Source organism: Panthera onca, chromosome C2 (genome assembly GCF_046562875.1).
Source record: "Panthera onca isolate mPanOnc1 chromosome C2, mPanOnc1 haplotype 2, whole genome shotgun sequence".
NCBI lineage: Eukaryota > Metazoa > Chordata > Mammalia > Carnivora > Felidae > Panthera > Panthera onca.
The window spans coordinates 66,648,892-66,668,518 of NC_138347.1; the positions used below are offsets into that span (position 1 = coordinate 66,648,892).

General features: G+C 37.2%; 1 protein-coding gene across 10 annotated transcripts in view; it reads left to right on the plus strand.

The window, feature by feature from the left end:
• The first annotated feature begins 17,784 nt into the window (after positions 1 to 17,784).
• STXBP5L (syntaxin binding protein 5L) overlaps positions 17,785 to 19,627 on the plus strand; it is a 380,897-nt gene continuing 379,054 nt past the window's right edge. For 7 of the 10 annotated variants that reach the window (XM_060639856.3, XM_060639862.3, XM_060639861.3 and 4 more), the window contains exons 1-2: positions 17,785 to 18,038; positions 19,142 to 19,338. In XM_060639856.3, coding sequence (XP_060495839.3) covers positions 19,150 to 19,338 — 189 coding nt within the window. In that variant the 5' untranslated portion in view covers positions 17,785 to 18,038; positions 19,142 to 19,149. Of the gene's footprint in view, positions 18,043 to 18,455; positions 18,583 to 19,141; positions 19,339 to 19,627 lie in introns of those variants that run through there. The other 3 variants (XM_060639858.3, XM_060639857.3, XM_060639859.3) reach the window with 3 other exon arrangements.

Genomic DNA, 19,627 nt, shown 5'->3' on the forward strand with positions numbered 1-19,627 from the left:
TGGGGCGCCTGGGTGGCGCAGTCGGTTAAGCGTCCGACTTCAGCCAGGTCACGATCTCGCGGTCCGTGAGTTCGAGCCCCGCGTCAGGCTCTGGGCTGATGGCTCGGAGCCTGGAGCCTGTTTCGGATTCTGTGTCTCCCTCTCTCTCTGCCCCTCCCCCGTTCATGCTCTGTCTCTCTCTGTCCCAAAAATAAATAAAAAACGTTGAAAAAAAAAATTAAAAAAAAAAAATAACTGGAACTCCTGCATGATTTCAATTTCAAGCTCTCCACCCTGATTATCACCTCCTCTAAACTTTCCAGTTCATTCCTTCCTATATTTCAATTCCAATAATCCTTTGAACCCACCAAGCCAATAAAATATCTATCCTACTTGCTTTTCACTATTTCGTTGCTCATGTCTTCACTTCCTTGGTTATTTAGCTTGAATGATATAGTCAATCATCATACTAACTTCCTTATCTCTACTCTCAGCCTCTTTCTACTTTTTCACTGTATTGTTTTCACTTGTCTTCAATCCTGGTTAAAACCAATTTTATGCCAGGGTGCCTGGGTGGCTCAGTTGGTTGAGCGTCCAACTTTGACTCAAGTCATGATCTCACAGCTCCTGGGTTGGAGCCCTGTGTTGGGCTCTGTGCTGACAGCTCAGAGCCCGGGGCCCTCTTTGGATTCTGTGTCTCTCTCTTTCTCTGCCCCTAACCCACTTACATTCTGTCTCTGTCTCTCTAAAAAATAAACATTAAAAAAACACAATTTTATGCCTCTTGCATGTCTGGGCTTGTTTAGTTGACATGACTAAAGAAAAACACACAACCATGTCAATTGGCGTCATTTTATATTTGTGATCATTAACCTTAAGTGGGCCCTTTGCGCTGCCTCGCAATTATACTCCCACTCTGCTAGACTTAGATAATTATTGTATTCCTTCTCCTTCTCCTTAAACCGTATACCCTCTCCCTCGTTCTCACTTTTAGCTTATGATCTTTCTTCCTCTTTTCCTGAGAAAATGGAAGCAATACTTAAAGAACTTCCAAAAGCAACACCACCTTTTATTTCCACCCAATGCACCTGTGACCATCTACTCTGCTTTCTCCTCTGTTATTATGGATAAGCTGTATGTACTTTAGGTAAGGACAGGCCTTCAACTTATGTTCTAGATTTTTTCACTCTCTTTCACTCAAGGATATCCTTCAATTATTCTTCCCACTTTTTGTGCATCATTAATTTCCTCTTCTCTAATGGATTTTTCTTAATAGTAAACAAACATGCTTTTTAAAATTCTATCCCAAAGAAAAAATGTATTTGTACACTCAATACTCAATTCTTGTATTCCCATTCTTTCTTGAATGTGATTTAAATAAGCTTTTATTCTTGCCACAAAAGAATCACTCTTGTCAATATCACCCAGAACCTCAAGTCTTCATTTTATTAGACTTTCAACAGTATTTGACACAGTTGAGCACACCCTCCCTTCACCTAGCATGCAGAACGCACAGTATTGGTTTTTCAACTATCTTATTGACTGTTTCTTTTATTATTTTTTAATTGAAGTATGACTAACACACAGTGTTACAGTAGTTTCAGGTGTACAAAATAATGATTCAACAATTCTATACATTACTCAGTGTTCACCATAAGTGTAGTCACCATCTGTCACCAAACAATGCAATTACAATCTTACTGACTATATTCCCTATGCTGTACTTTTCATTTCCATGACTAATTTATTTTATAATGAAAAATTTGTACTAAATCTTCTTTATCTATCTCACCTATATTCCTTCTCCTCTGGAAACCACCAGTTTGTTCTTTGTATTTAAGAATCTAATTTTTTGTTTGTCTCCCCCTTTTTGCTTGTTGATTTGTTGTTTCTTAAATTCCACATGAGTGAAATCATATGGTATTTGTCTTTTTTTGTCTGACTTATTTCACTTAGTATCAATCCCTCTAGGTCCATCCATGTTGTTGCAAAGGGCAAGATCTCATTCTTTTTTAAGGTTAATATTCCACTGTGTGTGTATCTCACATCTTCTTTGTCCATTCATATATGGAGGGACACATATATTGCTTCCACATGCTGGCTCTTGTAAATAATGCTACAATAAACATAGGGGTACATATATCTTTTCGAATTAGTATTTACCCAAAGAAAAGAAAAAGATATATGCACCCCTCATTTTATTGACTGCTTTTGAATGCTCTAGGGCTCACACTTTGCACCTATTCTCTTTTCTATTTATACTCACTCTCTTGGTGGTCTTATCCAAAATCATCCCTTTAAGTACCATCTCAATGCTGATGACTCACAAATGTATATCTGTCTAGTATTTATAGCTCAGACCTTTCCCATGAATACCTGACTTAAATATCCAACTACCAATTAACATGTACCAAAATATTAATAGGCTCAAAACTAAGTCCCTCCAAAACTTTCTCCTTCCTGAGTTCTCCCCTTACCAGTTAATGGCAACTCCATTCTTTTAATTGCTCAGACCTGAGACTATAAACTTCAGTAACAGTGTACCATCATGCACTAGTGGATCATCACTTATTTAATGGTTTCTTCATTATGGTAATTTTTTTCCCAAATATTGATCAACTACTTACCTCAATGTTTCAAGGAAGAGGACTTCTATTTTATCATATCTAGGACCAAGAAGGTAATCTTCATGTTTCTGGGAACCATAATTAAGAGGACTACAATGGGAGCAATAGGAGGAAAGTGACCAAGATATTGAGAGAAAGTAAAGCCATGTTTTATGAGAAATAGTTGAAGAATTTGAGGGTATATTTAATCTACAGAAGAAAGAAATTGAAGAAGAAAAAGTGATACCTGTTATTAAATATTTCCATAGTCCTTCATGTGGTAGGGTGATTATCACACTTAGACTATCCATCTCGATTCAGTTAGATGGATGAACTGGATCATCAGATGGATGAACTTGATAATCAGCCTCTAGAACATGATGCTGATATATATATATATATATATATATATATATATATATATATAATTTTTTTGCATGATTGATACTTCGCAATATATCTACTAAAGTTTGGAGGAATCCCACCATTCAGTGTCCTAAAAGAAAATATTTACATATCTCACGTGAGAAAAAGATGAGCAGACATCTCATGGGTAGAGAAACAGTAACAGGATCACATCCATAGAGATAGATTCTACATGAAATGTTATCTGCCTGATATTTTTTTTAAAGTTTATTTATTTATTTATTTATTTTGAGACACACACACAGAGAGAGAGAGAGAGAGAGAGAGAGAGAGAGAGAGAGACTGAGTCGGGGAGGAGCAGCGAAAGAGGAAGACAGAGAATCCCAAGGAGGCTCCATGCCGTCAGCCCCGATGTGGGGCTCAATCTCACAAACTGTGAGATCATGACCTGAGCTGAAATCAAGAGTTGGACACTTAACTGACTGAGCCACGTAGGCACCTGTGTCTAATCTTCTTAAGACAGGGTATTCTGCTCAAATATGCAAAAGTTTAAGGAAAGGTATATTTCCTTCAAGGGTTAAAAAATAAATGACACTTATATGTGATGCCTGGCACTTATAGTTCTGAACCTTTTATTCATGCTTTATAAAAATAATCTATTATTTAATTTTTTATCTGCCAAGAAGAGAATTTTCCCCTGATTTTCAGCTGAGAATTCCCAAGAAAACTTCTTTTAGGACCAGTAGGTCCTTTATTATTTTCAGATGTGTTGCCTCTAGAGCAGTGATTCTCAATTGGATGCATTTGGAATCACTTGGGAAGTATTAAATAAAAAAATGCCTCTTATTTCTGGGTCTTAACTCCAAAGATCCTGATTTACTTGATCTGGTCTGTAGACTCAGCTTGGAGATTTTTAAAAGTTCCCAAGTATGTTCTATTGTGTAGCCAAGGTTTAAAATTTCTCTGGAGATATTTTACTCCTTCTTGCAATTGCTAGGGATTTGTTAAAGGTAGGATGTGGGGGGGGGGGGAAGAGAAAATGTTTCAGATACACGTTAGATGACCACTTGAAACAAATATTGTTGATAATTTAAGTATTAAACAGTTAATTGTAGTATATGGTCTTTTATATCTTTCTCACTCTTGAGATTTTATCATTTTATATTTACCCACCACAATGTGTATATATATATATATATATATATATATATATATATATATATAATCAAAGAAATATATACAAGGACACAAATTCCACTGGGCTATATAAATCAGGATGATTTCATGAGTATAGCTGTATTCCTAGTTGCTGCCTCTTTGGATGGGTGAACCATTTTATTCTGACTACTTTCTCGGTGCACATGACATAATTTTATTAGATTACATTATGCACAGCATCATTGAGTCAAAGTGATGTTATTAGCCTGCTAGAAGAAGCTTCTTACCCAGCTGTGAGGGCTCGTTAATATACATTATGATGTTAATAGTGCACAGAATATGTGAGTAGGTGGTAGGGGGCAGAAATTTAAACCAAATTAAAAATGTGAGAGAAACTGCAGCACATGGGAAATAAATGCTCATTGCCACTAGTCTCAATTATTTTTCATTCTTTTCAAGGTCAAGCTGGCGATTTTTCACTCCTACCCACAAAATGCCCTTCCCGATTGATTGACTCTTACAGCTAGAAGCTCTCCTTACACCCAGGAGGCAAACCTGCTTTTTTATTGTATTAAAAAAAAATCTAAATGCCAAAGTGAAAAGAATATTGAGCTTCTGTTTATTTTTATCTGAAAATCAAAACACCATGCAAACTGTAAAGCAGTTAATTTAGTATGAATCTGGGATTTTTAAAGAAGTTTAAATGCTTAAAAAATAATGTTCTGAAGAAATTGTTATTCTTACTGAACCTAAATAAAGCCTACCATAAACCTTTGAGGTAGGAATTTTGTAATTCCTCCTTCCTACTAGATAAAGCATGCTCTCTGGTGTGGCAAAAGAGTTTCCTTCACCATATAGTCACCATTCCTATTGTAGAATGAATAAATATCTTATGTTCACTTATAACTGGGTAGGAGTTTTTTCTTTTTCTCATGGATATTTTTGTCCCCCAAATCAACCATAGCTTGGAGGATCAGTGTAAATTATCATAATTTTGCATGTAGAGAAGGGGAAAGTTTCCCAGGGATTCTTAATTGTCATACTGATAAACAAAGAGAAAGACATAAGAAGTTTAATAGAAGTAGGAGAGTATGGTTAAATGGGAGAAAGTGGGAACAAGGTGGGAGGTAGGGGCTGTTAGTAGGAGAAATCTCTCTGATGTTGTTATTGTCTTAAAGATTTGATGGTAGGAGGACTAGAACATTTTTATTTAATGGCTTCCATTTTCTCTATTCAGAACAAAGTCTTCAGCTGGGGTTGCAGTGGCAGAGAAGTTGGAGGCTAGGAAAAGTGGGAAGGTTATGAAATAGTTGTTGCAGTCTATGACCTTGTTTTATTAGTTATCTTATTTTACTTTTGAATCTTTAATCATTTGTTCCCTGGTATTACCTCTCTATCCCAAAATATTATTCATTCCTGTCTCAACCAACCCCTCCTTTTTATGCTTTCATTTTTTCTGCTTTCCTCTTTTCCTTTACTACCAAACTTCCTGAAATAGTAATTTATGATAACTACCAATTCTTGCTCATATTCCACTTGCTTCTCACATCTTTAGGGGTTGAAAAAAGGAAGATGATCCATTGAAGGAAGTAAGAGAGACCTCAAAGAAGTAATCAACATAGAGTTGTGTTGAGGAAGCTAGTACAGAAAAAGATTCAAGAAGACTTCAAACCAACTTTCTCAATCATACACCTCTTTATTGAGGAACCTGGAAGAAATAATTGGTTATTTTTTCAGTGCAACCACAGGGCTCTGCTTATACCACTCACATTACTCTCATAACAGTGTTTTATAATTTTTTGCATGTCTGTCACCTTATACTCAATTATTATCAGCTCTTTAAGGCTGTATTACTCTTTTTCTTTGTTTCTTTTTTTGTCCCCTATAACAGCTAGCATTTTACTTAGCACAAAATAGCACACAATACATATTTGTTGAATAAGAGAAGCATGTTTATCTAATTTATGGCTTAATTACATCTTCAAATTCAGGCTTGAAATTCTAGCATGAAGCATGAATATCGTGTACTAATATTTTTATTCAGCAAATATTTATTGAAAAACCTACCATGTGCCAGATGCTATTATAAGTACCATGGATATAACCATGAAGAAAATAGATAAAAATTACTGTTTGTAAGCCATTTTACAGATTAGAAAGCTGACTCATATCCATTCTCAGTACTTTTCCTCTTTTTTCATCCTACACTATCAAAGGCTAAGGCCTTCATTAGCCTGGTATGCATAAGGGAAAATATGGTTCTTTCCACATCATCTCTTTGGCTTCTCAAATCTTTTGAAAGTATGCTTTCATAGCTACCACTTTTGATTCTTTCAGCCTTATTTTTTTTTTGACTGTGAAAATATCTCTTAAGAGTTAATAAATTATAAATATGATAACCAAGTTAGAAACTTTACAAACCAAAGCACATATTCTTGTGAAAGGCTTATTTTTTCTTATTTGTAAACACTTTTTTTTTACTTGAGCAAGAATTGATAGTTATAATTAATTACTCTTTCAAATAAAATAATCAAGTCTTACAGTGGTGTAAAATTTAAATCATTTAATTATACATCATATAATGAATCACATCATTATAAAGTATACAATTACATGAAGAGAAATAAAAAGTTCAGCCAAGACACCATATATTAGTTAATATAATATTTGCATTGTCATTTTCATCATCTGCTGTTGAAATGATGGCACATTATTCTCCTGTACTTGTTTAAAAAACTCTGTTTGCTTAATAATTGTTTATTCTTTCCAGTTTTTTTCCAGCGTTTCTTGCCAAGTCTCTGAATACTTCATGTGGATTATCAGGTAAGATTTTACAATAATCAATGGATGGCAATGGTAATTCCAATCTCAAAAGTTGTTAATGAGAAAAAACACAAAAACAGAAGCCACAGAACAACAACAAAGAACAAGCAAGCAAACAATAACAGTAACAACTCTCTTCCATCCTGGAGTTTGGACAGAGAGAGACTGAGTTTACACATTTTCTTTCTGTTGGGGAAACTAATGTTTCCATATTGAAAATCTTTAAACATATTTAACCGTTATTGACCTATAGATACATTCTCTTTTGTCCTATTTTGCTAGTAAGTTCTTGTTAGGATATGGCCTGAAGACATGGTATTTATTAAACAGACAATATGACTAAGATTTCGAAGATTTACCATTCAGGGCCTCCCCAGCTGAACTCAGCCAAGCTTAACAGTTTCTACAAAGATTTTCTTTCTAAAAGACAAGTTAATTATCAACCTGAAAATACACAGTTACTTACTTTGCAAGGTCCAAACCACAACAAATAACATTTTAGCAGTTTTCATGTTAAGGTCTTTTACTTTAGTGGTAAAATTAATTTTTTTTCTTATAATTCTTTTTTTAAAAAATTTTAATGTTTATTTATTTTTGAGAGAGAGAGAGAGAAAGAGAGAGAGGGAGCATGAGTGGCAGAGGGGCAGAGAGAGAAGGAGACACAGAATCCAAAGCAGGCTCCAGGCTCTGAGCTGTCAGCACAGAGCCTGATGTGGTGCTCAAACTCCCGAACCGTGAGATCATGACCTGAGCCAAAGTCGGATGCTTAACTGACTGAGCCACCCAGGCGCTCCTCTTTATGATTATCAGTATTCATTTGAAACTTTGGGGCTGAAAATTGATAATAACTAACATATGTGGAGGATTTCCTAGGTGCCGGGCAGTGTGTTGAATACCAGCACAATTTTTCTAACCTAATTTTCACAACCATCCTATGAGGTTGGTAATTTTATCTTCATTTTATAGATAAGAAAATTGAAACACAGAAAAGTTAAATAACTTGTCCAAGGTCACACATCAAGTAGCAGACTCTGTTCTGTCTGAAATCAGAGTTCCTGTTCTTAAATATACACTATTGTGTATTTCCCTCCCCTACAGTTTTTGCCACTCAAGTTTAAAAAATAACATCAAGGAAGACAGTGGTATTTGTTGAGGGACTGTATGTGTTATGAGACGGTTTTGATGGTTTATGAGAACAATGGTACAGAATATTTTAAATAACAACTGTCGTTGAAAATTCAAGAAAGTTAGTTTCCATAATTAAAGCACATTAAACACAGACACACTTGGAAAACAATGTAAAATAATCTTTGCATTAAATAAAGAAGGATTATGGCTAAAAACAATAGAGTGGGAATAATGGGGAGGAAAGAATGAGGCAGACATAAAATTTGTTTTTCTAACTGAGGAGAGCTAGAAGAAGCCATAAATCACTCTGGCTGTTACTGAAAAAAAATACTTGTCAAGTTCCTTAGCTTTGCAAAGGTTAAGAGAACAACAATGTTTTTTCAGCCAAGCTAGCCAAGGAGCTGATTGAAACAGAAAGCTTATCCTCCTTGGCCAGACAGGACCCACTTAAATGGTTTTCTCTTGTCTTAGAGCCTGTAATTGGACAGGCAAGAAGTCACTCATTCCTCTCCTACTCTCATGATTCCGTTTTGGAACTTTTGTTTATGCTAAAGCAAAGTAATGTTGGTATCATGGCTTATTTTCTAAAACTCTTGTGTGCCAATTTTAGCAGACCTAATAATTAATATTGACATTTACAAAATCTTAACATCTTAACCCTTTGTTAGCCATTATAAAAAATTAATTCAGTATCTTGTGATTGCCATCATGAAGGCAAATGCATATCCCTAAACTGGTGCAATCATCATAAGTCATTCCAAATCCAAGAAAGGCTGTCAATCTTTGTATTTTTATCATCTAGATGAGGGTCAGAGAATCTATAATATGTAGTTTGCATCTTGCTCTGAGTTTCAATTTATGTAACAAATTCCAAGGGTTCACATCCCTATTTGGCCTACAGTGGCAAAAACCCAACTTGGCTTTAAGATCCTTAAATATTCTTTTAAGATTTGGTTGTTTTCCTATGAAATTGTTCTTCTGTAGGTCTATATTTCCTTGTCTACCCTTTAAGCTCTTTTTGTGCTTATTTTCTCAATATTTCCCTTCAAATAACAATATATTAAAATTATAATTTTAATTTGCTCATATAACTGAAGTTTGTTATTACTTTTAAAAAAATATTTATTTTTAAGAGAGAGAGAGAGAGACAGAGTGCAAGCAGGGGAGGGCCAGAGAGAGAGGGAGACACAGAATCTGAAGCAGGCTCCAGGCTCTGAGCTGTCAGCACAGAGACTGATGTGGGGCTCGAGCCCACAAGCCATGAGATCATGACCTGAACTGAAGTCAGACACTTAACCAACTGACCCACCCAGGTGCCCCAGTTATTACTTTTTAAATTTAGAAATCAAACATGAATTACTAAATTTCTTTTTAATCTTAAAATTCTATGAAAACTCTTACGTTTTCACCTTCCAGTCTGAAATTACAACCTTTTACTAAAATTATGTTTTGCTTGTCATGTTTTCCTGCTCTGTCTAGTTGATTATACTTACCAATTCTTATAATTTAAAATTTTTCTGAACTTTTTTCAAACAAACAATACAAATATAAACAAAAAATGTCAATACAGGTAAGACAGGATATCACTTTACAAAAAGGTTCATTGTTGAGTTCTCCACAGGGACCTAAACTCTTAATGAAATTATGAATTGGTGTAACCTTTGAAAAATAAAATTTAGAACTAAGTATGAAGACATATTATTCTGACCTAGTAATGCCCTCTAAAAGAAAGCTAATTGATTGACAGTAAATTTCATATATTAAAAAATAAAAAAAAAATAAATAAAAAAAAAAAAAAAGAAAGCTAATTGAGGAGTTTCTGTATAAGGAATTAATATTATGTAAACTTTTAATATTTAAGGAACAACTATTTAAAAAATCTGAAACTTTGCCAAAGATTCAGTATACAAATGTTCTCTCTATTATTATTTATAATAGTGCAAAACTAGAAATAAAATATCCAAGAATATGAAAATTATTAAGTGCAGTGTATAAATAATTGTATAACACTCAAAATGATTATTTCTGAAGAATATTTTATGAAGTGGGAAAAGTTTAAAACAAAATGCTTAGTTAAAAATGTTTAGTTCTGAAAATGACTAGAAATAAATGTTTAAGTTTTCTTAAGTTTTTATAATAAGCACACCTTATTTTTATAATCAGTGTATATATAATTAGTACTTTATTTTACATATGTGCAGTGTATATAAATAGAAATAGTAATAAAAAAGGTGATCTCCAGGAATCTCTAATTTGTAGACAGATACTTTTGAGGATTTCTGTATCTGCAGTAGGCTGCAGGTCATCTCTGTTGGTCACTACCCACATAAGTATTCTTTTAATTATTTTTTCAATCAGCTTTCGTAGTATTTAGGAAAAGATTGCAGTAAACCTTGACTAAATAAATCATACAGAGACAAAATTTTGGGTTTGAAAGATTCGTAAAGTCCAAACCCTCTTCCTCTCTTTCAATTTCAGCAACAATCAATCCACAGACACAAAGGACTTTTATATTAATAATAATGGGAAAAATAAATTCAACTCAATTCCTATAAAGTTTCACTAAAGCAAAAGAATAATAACAATATATTTGTAGAGTGGTTTGCATTCCATAAATCACTTTTACAAACATAATCTCATTTTTCCTTAAAATAGTCTATATGTATATACAGGAAAAATTGACGCTTAGAGGCTGAAAGGGCATGTTAGTGCCCCACTTAGGAAAACCAGTTCTGTCTCAGCACTAAATCCCTTTCTATTACACATCCTAATGTGATAATGTGATAGATAGATATGTGAACATCTATTTTAAAAGAGGCACAAAGAGCTGATTTTAATTACATGTTTAATAGCAAATATTTGAGTTTTGCCCTAGAAGACATGAGTTCTGTTTGCAATTCTGTCATTGATTGTATGCTGAGCCATACTTTGTATGTTTTGGGTCTATCCTAATGACCTCTGCCTGTTTGTTATGAGAGCGATGACATTATTTAATTAACCCTGTGGTTTCTCCCTTTGTGCACTTGGAGTAGGCTGAATAAGAGATTATAATGTTGGTTGCTATTTCCTGCCATATGACAGAAAGCTGACAACTATCAACAAGTACCCTTCCTGAAGGATGTGTAATCACAGGGCCAGAAAAAGTCAGATGAAGATTGAGGAAGGAAAGATAATTCCTAATCCTCTTGAAAATTTTGTGAGAAAGGATATAGGTAGAACCTGTTTTTCAACTGTGTCCTCTCAATGAAATTCTGATTCCTAGACTAGCAAATAATAATGGATAGTGCTATAACTTGATTAAGGGGTTGGAAATGTTTGATAAAAGATATTGCTCAGTTCAAGATCCAGCACCTCACAGCAAGCAGATTGGAAATGTTCACACTTGCTAATGTCAATAATTGCCAGTCTGGCCCTTTGGTAAATCTTGCGTCATTGCCCTCCCTCTACTCAAATTCTCCTCCTAGCTGTTCTGATATTCACTGAGACTACAGCCTCTCCAAGCAATTTACTACTGCCTTGCTATGTTTAATTAGTTATCGAATAACTGATTTTCTCCTATTTTAGTGGGACACTCCCTGGGACTCTTAATATATTTCAAATTATACTGAGATTTATTGTGAGCTAACAACTTCCTATTAGCATGCCATTCGCAAAGTTTGCTTCTAGTACCTACTCCCCCAACTCCAAAATGTCTTTTTACTTCTAGTATCCAAACTCCTTAGCAGGTAGTCTTCTTTTTTCTGTTCTCTTTTTTCCTAATATTTAGATCTTGTAATAATTTCCTTTATAATATCAATTATCTATATAATCAGATTTCTTAGGTTTCACACTAACAGCACGAGGAAAGAGATTTGGGATACAATTTATACAAGTTCAAATTCCTATTTCACAACCTACCTGATGTATGATATTGGACATATTATTTAATCTTCCTTTGCTTCCATTTTCTCACCTATGAATTGGAGTTATCGTTGTGAGAATTAAATGAAAAACTAAATATAAAATTGTTTACACAGTTCCTGCTCATAGTAGATGCTCATTTCAAAGAATATTGAATTTGATTGTCATATTGGTATGGACTGAATTGTCCTCAGAATATGACTTTGCTTGGAGATAGGGCCTTTAAGAGGTGATTAAGTTAAAATGAGGCCACTGGGGTTGGCCTTAATCCAATATGACTAATGTCTTTATAAGAAGAGGAAATTAGGGGGCCACCTAGGTGGCTCAGTCAGTTAAGCATCTGACTCTTGGTTTCAGCTCAGGTCATGATCTCACAGTTTGTGAAATGGAGCCTTGCATTGGGCTGCACTCTTGGACAGTACGGAGCCTGGTTGGGATTCTCTCTCTCCCTTTCTCTCTGCTCCTCCCCTGCTTGCATGCATGCTCTCTCTCTCTCTCTCTCTCTCTCTCTCTCTCTCTCAATAAATAAATAAATAAATAAATAAATAAATAAATAAACTTTAAGAAGAAAAAGAAAAGGAAATTCTGTACACACAGAAACACCAGAAATGTGCACACACAGAGGAAAGACCATATGAGAACACAGTAAGAAAGAAGTCATATGCAAGCCAAAGAGAAGCCAAACCTGCTGACACTTTGCTCTTGGACTTCCAGCCTCCAGAACTGTGAAAAAAGTAGTTTCTGTTGTTTAAGCCACCTGGTCTGTAGTACTTTGTTATGGCAGTCCTGGCAAACTAATACACATATATCCACTATTTCAGAAGAATTAACCCTCACCATTTTCCTATTCCAATTCCTATTTAATTTTCTAATTAGTAATAGGGCAGTGATTAAAAGCATAATCTTAGATGTTAGATAGCCTTGAATTTGAAGACTGGGTTATCTACCTAAGTGACTATGAGTGACTTCCTCATATGTTTCAGAGTCTCAAATTTCCTTACCTGTAAAATGGAAACAACATCTGTCTCATAGAGTTATAATAAGAATCAAATTAAAAGAGATGTTTGTAAATTTCATAGTACAGTGTTTGGCATATGGGTGCTAAATAACTGGTAGGACTGATTATCTTTATGTATGACAGACCATTTATACGTGTTTTGTCAATTTGGCTTCGTTTTCTCCAAGCCTGATCAGTTTAGCAAATCTCTGTGTGAAGTGCCATATATGTACATACTTTCTATAATTAGTTAATTTTTTGAAGATGTGGAAAATCAGCTATTAGCTTCATTGTTGGCTTGAATCAAAGATCACAATCCCTTGTAATACATTTTTAACATATATTCTAAAAATCCTTTCAGTATATTAGATTTGTTTAAATAATTTGATGATTTTGTTCCAAGGACCAAGCTTAGACAATCTTTCTTCCTTACAGACTTCATACTTGCCATTTTAGGAAGATAGTGTGGCTTATCAGAAACTCCTCTCAATGAAGTATTCTAATTTATAGTAGAATAAACAAAGCTCTCCTTTATTATTATCTGGACCAATTCTAAATATCGCTACATTATTTTTAAGGTATATTTTATGGTCTGGTATCAATCCCTTTACCAAATGATTTATAGAATAGCACCTTATTGCTCTTTAAGTAAGTAAGGATGGAATTTTCCTCCATATATATGTCATTGTGCTTCTCTCATCCAGTAAGATTTTCAGGCTATAATTGTGCTATCTTCTCACATACACATTACATTATTACATATATAATGCACTGTCTTTTGCTCATTTCTATCCTTTGCTCACAGTTTGTGAGTTGGCATTACAATATCCTCTGTCCACAGTTTCCCACTCAATGAGATTGCAATTTTGTTAAAATTTTACTTGCTGTCATTTATTTAAATTAGTATTTACTGGGCACTTACTATGTACAAAACACTGTGCTACTACTGTGAAAGAACAAAGATATTTAAAATAATCCCAAAGATTCCAAAATCTCATTCTTCTAATTATATATTTTTAGGCTTCTAATATTTGTTAGAAACATTTATATATTCTGACTTGGCTTTTCTTCCACTTCCCATTCCAATTTGTTGTCCCATCTGAAGGAATATCTACGCTGTCACCTCTTTTTAACTCAAGTAGGCCAATGAATTCCCTGTAGGGTCTTAAAGCAGAGTCTTTGTCAATCTGTTTTGTGTCCTTTTTTGTTCTCAGTTCTCCCCCAGCTTCAGAATAAAACCACCACCTAGTCTGCTAAGATAGTACAGTGTTAGTGATGAGTGGTTTATGGGGTTTTCTTGTAAACATTACATCTCCTTTTGCTGAATCACTCTCATCAAAAGACCAAACCATCATTTGTTATAGGCTTACTTTCATTTGTTTGAAAATTAAGGAATTGTCAATAGACTTTCTGATGAAGGGAAGGAGGGCATCTAAATCCATTATTTTAGACAATAATGTTACTTCTCAAAGAGTTAAAGTAATCCTCTCCATCCACCCCTCCCCCCCCCTTTTTTTGAAGGAAAGACAAGCATAAAAAAGAGGAAAGCATACTTTTGTGGGTCCAATTCTGGAGTCTCTATTCTATTCCATTGGTCTATGTGTCTGTTTTTTGTGCCAATACCATGCTGTCTTTATGATTACAGCTTTATAGTAGAGGCTAAAGTCTGGGATTGTGATGCCTCCCACTTTGGTCTTCTTCTTCAATATTACTTTGGCTATTCCTGGTCTTTGTGGTTCCATACAAATTTTAGGATTGCTTGTTCTAGCTTCGAGAAGAATGCTGGTGCAATTTTGATTGGGATTGCATTGAATGTGTAGATTGCTTTGGGTGGTATTGACATTTTAACAATATTTATTCTTCCAATCCACAAGCATGGAAAGTTTTTCCATTTCTTTGTATCTTCTTCAATTTCCTTCATAAGCTTTCTATAGTTTTCAGCATACAGACCTTTTACATCTTTGGTTAGGTTTATTCCTAGGTAGTTTATGATTCTTGGTGCTGGGAGAACTGGATAGCAACATGCAGAAAAATGAAATTAGACCACTTTCTTACACCATTCACAAAAATAAACTCAAAATGGATGAAGGACCTGAATGTGAGACAGGAAACCATCAAAACCCTAGAGGAGAAAGCAGGAAAAAACCCCTCTGACCTCAGCCGCAGCAATTTCTTACTTGACACATCCCCAAAGGCAAGGGAATTAAAGGCAAAAATGAACTACGGGGACCTCATCAAGATAAAAAGCTTCTGCACTGCAAAGAAACAATCAACAAAACTAAAAGGCAACCAACGGAATGGGAAAAGATATTTGCAAATGACATATCAGACAAAGGGCTAGTATCCAAAATCTATAAAGAACTCACTAAACTCCACACCCGAAAAACAAATAATCCAGTGAAAAAACATGAATAGACACTTTTTTAAAGAAGACATTGAGATGGCCAACAGGCACATGAAAAGATGCTCAACATCACTCCTCATCAGGGAAATACAAATCAAAACCACACTGAGACATCACCTCACGCCAGTCAGAGTGGCTAAAATGAACAAATCAGGAGACTACAGATGCTGGAGAGGATGTGGAGAAACAGGAACCCTCTTGCACTGTTGGTGGGAATGCAAACTGGTGCAGTCGCTCTGGAAAACAGTGTGGAGGTTCCTCAAAAAATTAAAAATAGGTCTATCCTATGACACAGCAGTAGCACTGCTAGGAATTTACCCAAGGAGTAACACAGGAGTGCTGATGTGTAGGGGCACTTGCACCCCAATGTTTATAGCAGCACTTTCAACAATAGCCAAATTATGGAAAGAGCTTAAATGTCCATCAACTGATGAATGGATAAGGAAGATGTGGTTTATATATACAATGGAATACTACTTGGCAATGAGAAAGAATGAAATATGGCCTTTTGTAGCAACATGGATGGAACTGGAGAGTGTTATGCTAAGTGAAATAAGTCATACAGAGAAAGACAGATACCATATGTTTTTACTCTTATGTGGATCCTGAGAAACTTAACAGAAGACCACGAAGGAGGGGAAGGAAAAAAAAGAGAGAGAGAGGGAGCCAAACCATAAGAAACTCTTAAAAACTGAAAATAAACTGAGGGTTGATGGGGGTGGGGTGGGAGGGAGGGGAAAGTGGGTGATGGGTATTGAAGAGGGCATCTGTTGGGATGAGCACTGGGTATTGTATGGAAACCAATTTGACAATAAATTTCATATTAAAAAAAAAAAGAGGAAAGCAAACTCTTTAGCCTTAATAGGCACCTGTTCTTGGAGGTGACATGGGGCCAGGAAGAAATAAGAAAAAAAAATGGAAAAAGAGAGTAATGACAAAGGTACATATTGTTAGGAATACAATACAGAATTTGGAACCCTACCAAGATCTAGTTTTCACCAGACATGGCATTCGTTTCCACCCAAATTTTTACCCTTCCCAAATAGGATATAATTGGGTATCATCTCTTAAATCTTTTACTAACAACCATTAACAAACCAATTGTTCAAAACCCTTTAACTGCCTCTTATGTGTGAAACATTGTGCTAGGTGCTAGACAAGACAGAAATCTATAATTCCATGCCTGCCTTCAAAAGTGTTACTGTCTAGCTGTGGCAATTGGGGGGTCTTTTAAAGGTTTCAAAAGGAGTAAAATACACATTAAGTACTGAAAAATTAAAAAGGAGAGGGTAAGCATTGAGCTGAGGATCTGAAAAACTAGGCTGTAACCTATCTCTGCTATTTCCTTGCTATGTGACCTTGGACAAATCATTTCTCTTTCAGGTCTTCCCTTTCACCCCATCCTCTTCCTCCACCAGAAAAAAAAATCATCCTAGGAGATCTCAAAAATGTAAGACTATATGAGATGCTTACTAATGAGCTCTGTTGCTTGCCCAAATTGGAGTCTGTAGCTAGCTCTGGCCCCCTGAGTTGCCCTTCATTTTCACAGACGAAGAAATTGAGGTCTAAATTTTCCCCAATCCAGTATCAAGTAAGGGCTCAGAACCAAATATTCCCATCCTGATGCTTTTATTATATTTTTTAATCCTGCACCAAATAGTGTATCTTTCAAAATGATTATTGTGACTCATAAAGCTTAAAATTTCCTGACACGGTTTACTCAGAGAAATGTTTTCTTTTTTTTGTTTTTAAGTGTATATGTGAAAATGGGGGGGAAGGGTAATTTACGTATTAGAGGGAACAAGGTAAGCAATTGATTCCTTAGGGTCTGGAAGGCTATATATTCCAAGTCTACGGAAATACAATTCTCTCTGGCAGAGGTGACTTGTTAAGCAATTAGGCCAAGTAGCAGGACAGTGAGGGAAGCCCAATAGATGCACCTGGAGAACGAGTAGAGGTGAAAACTGCAAAAACACTTGCCCAGTTCACAATATCTTCCAGGGTCAGACCTAGGAACACCCTTCCAGCAGCCTCGGACTCAAGGCGCCCAAGTTTGCACACTTCCACGCATTCTATTGATTCACACTTGCGTCCTTCAACAGGTAGCGCCAATTACAGCCCCCCAAACACGGCCCCCCAGCATACTGGCCAATCTCTCCGTCAATCAAACACTTCAACCACTTTTCTAAGTTCTCCCCTCCCCCTTTCATTGGCTTTTCCTTCGGCCTATCCCCCAGTTTCTTCCGCGCCTCGCGACCGCGGAGCTTGACTCTATGGAGCCTAGGATTGGAGCCGAGGCTATTTGCTCCCTTTGACGTACCGTAACTCTCCGCCCCTTTCTCCAGCGCCGCGCGGCTTGAAGTGGAGGGGGCGGGGCAAACGAGGGGGCGTTCTAGGGGGCGGGGCTTGCATCCCACGGCGGGAGGGCGGAGCCTTCGTTGGAGCCTGCCTGCTTGGTTAGGACCTCGGAGAGCGCCGGGCGCCGCGACCAGAGGAACCGGAGAAGCGGCCACAGTCGGGAGGGACTGACGCCTGCTAGCCCGCCTCCCTCCGCACCTTCAGCTTCTCGGGCTGGCTGGCACCTAGTGGCGGCCGAGGAAGGTGCCTAAGTCTGGAGTCCGATAGTCATCCCTCTGGGACGCCGACAACGCCGTCCAGCCGCGGCTCCCTCACACCTGTGTGTGTGTTCATGAGCGTGAGCGCCCGCGCGCGAATTTCTGTGTGACGGTGTTTGAGTGTGCTCCGAATGGGCGCGCGAATGTCTGTGTGAGGGTGTTTGTGTGTGCTTGGTGCCTAGGCGCTCCGCCCGGGGAGGGACCGCGGGAACGGCGGCTCTGCGCGCCCAGCAGGCTAAGGCGGGACTCGGGCCGCAGCCTGTAGCCGCCACTGCCTCACGTCCCCCAGGAGCCGCCGCGGTGCTGCGGGGAGAGCGGACAGGAGGGCGAGCGCGGCGGCGGCTGCGGACAGAGAGGGGCGGGGGGTGGATGGAGCGGGGAGAAGAGGGAGGAGGGCTGGAGACGCTGGTGGCGGGGGGGGGGGGGGGGGGGTTGGAAGGGGAGGGCGGAGGGAGAAGCGGAGGCAGCCGGCGCCGCCGCTCACCCCTCCCGTCTGCTGTTGCCGTGGGTCACCCGCAGATGTTTTGGGGTCCGACTGTTGGGGGTGAGAAATGGAAAAAGGCCTCCCCTTCATTACCTACTGAGAAGAAGGGAGTGTTGAAGATGGTGAGGAAGAGTCCAGAAGGTGGTAGCAGAGTAAATACTCGCTATCCCACCGCCCAACCCCAATATCGTTTTTCTGAAAATATTCTGAGCTGAATCTTTAAAAAAAAAAGCCCGCCCTTAAGAGACACAGAGTCTTGGTCTGTTGGACTCCGGCTTGATTGTATAATAATAATGATGATATAATGCTAATGACGATGATGACACTGCCTTTTATTTTTACCCCAGTGCTGATAAAGCGTAGCTACAGCTGAGGATAAAGCACTTGAAAATTTGATGTATGAGGAGGGAATACTTTGCCTTTAGAGTTGTATTTTATTATTTCTTTTTAAAGGATGTTCTTTTTAGAATTAAAATTTGACAAGATGAAGCCTGGCTCTCTCTCTCTCTCTCTCTCTCTCTCTCTCTCTCTCTCTCTCTCTCTCTCTTTTTTTATTCGTTTATAGCCAATGCTTGTAAAATGGGGACTGGCTACTGCCTTCACTAATATGAAAAGCTCAACACTTTTACCCAGGTATAAGTCCATGCGTTAAGTCACCCTTTCCTTTGAATTTCTCAACAGTTTTTAAAATGAAGAAGTTTAATTTCCGAAAAGTTTTGGATGGCTTAACTGCCTCCTCCCCTGGCAGTGGTAGCAGCAGTGGCAGTAACAGCGGTGGTGGGGCTGGAAGTGGTTCCGTGCATCCAGGAGGGACTGCAGGGGTTCTCAAAGAGGAGATTCAGGAAACCCTGACTTCAGAGTATTTCCAGATTTGCAAGGTAAGTTTTGAATTGGCTTACAGCCTATTATTTCTTTATTTCACTGTTGTGAGGAAAGAATAATTAAAAACAAACCAAACCAAACCAAACCAAACAAAAACACTCACTAGGGATCAGAAATTGTTGAGATGCCAACACCAGGCAGTCCTGGGCAGACGACTCTATAGGTAGATGTTTGAATTAATAAAGATGTTCTAGGCATCGACTTCAGTATCAATTTAAAAAGCAATGGTAATTTAAAGTGGAAATAAGCAAACATAAAAAGTAGAATTTGCAATGTCAAGGCCCA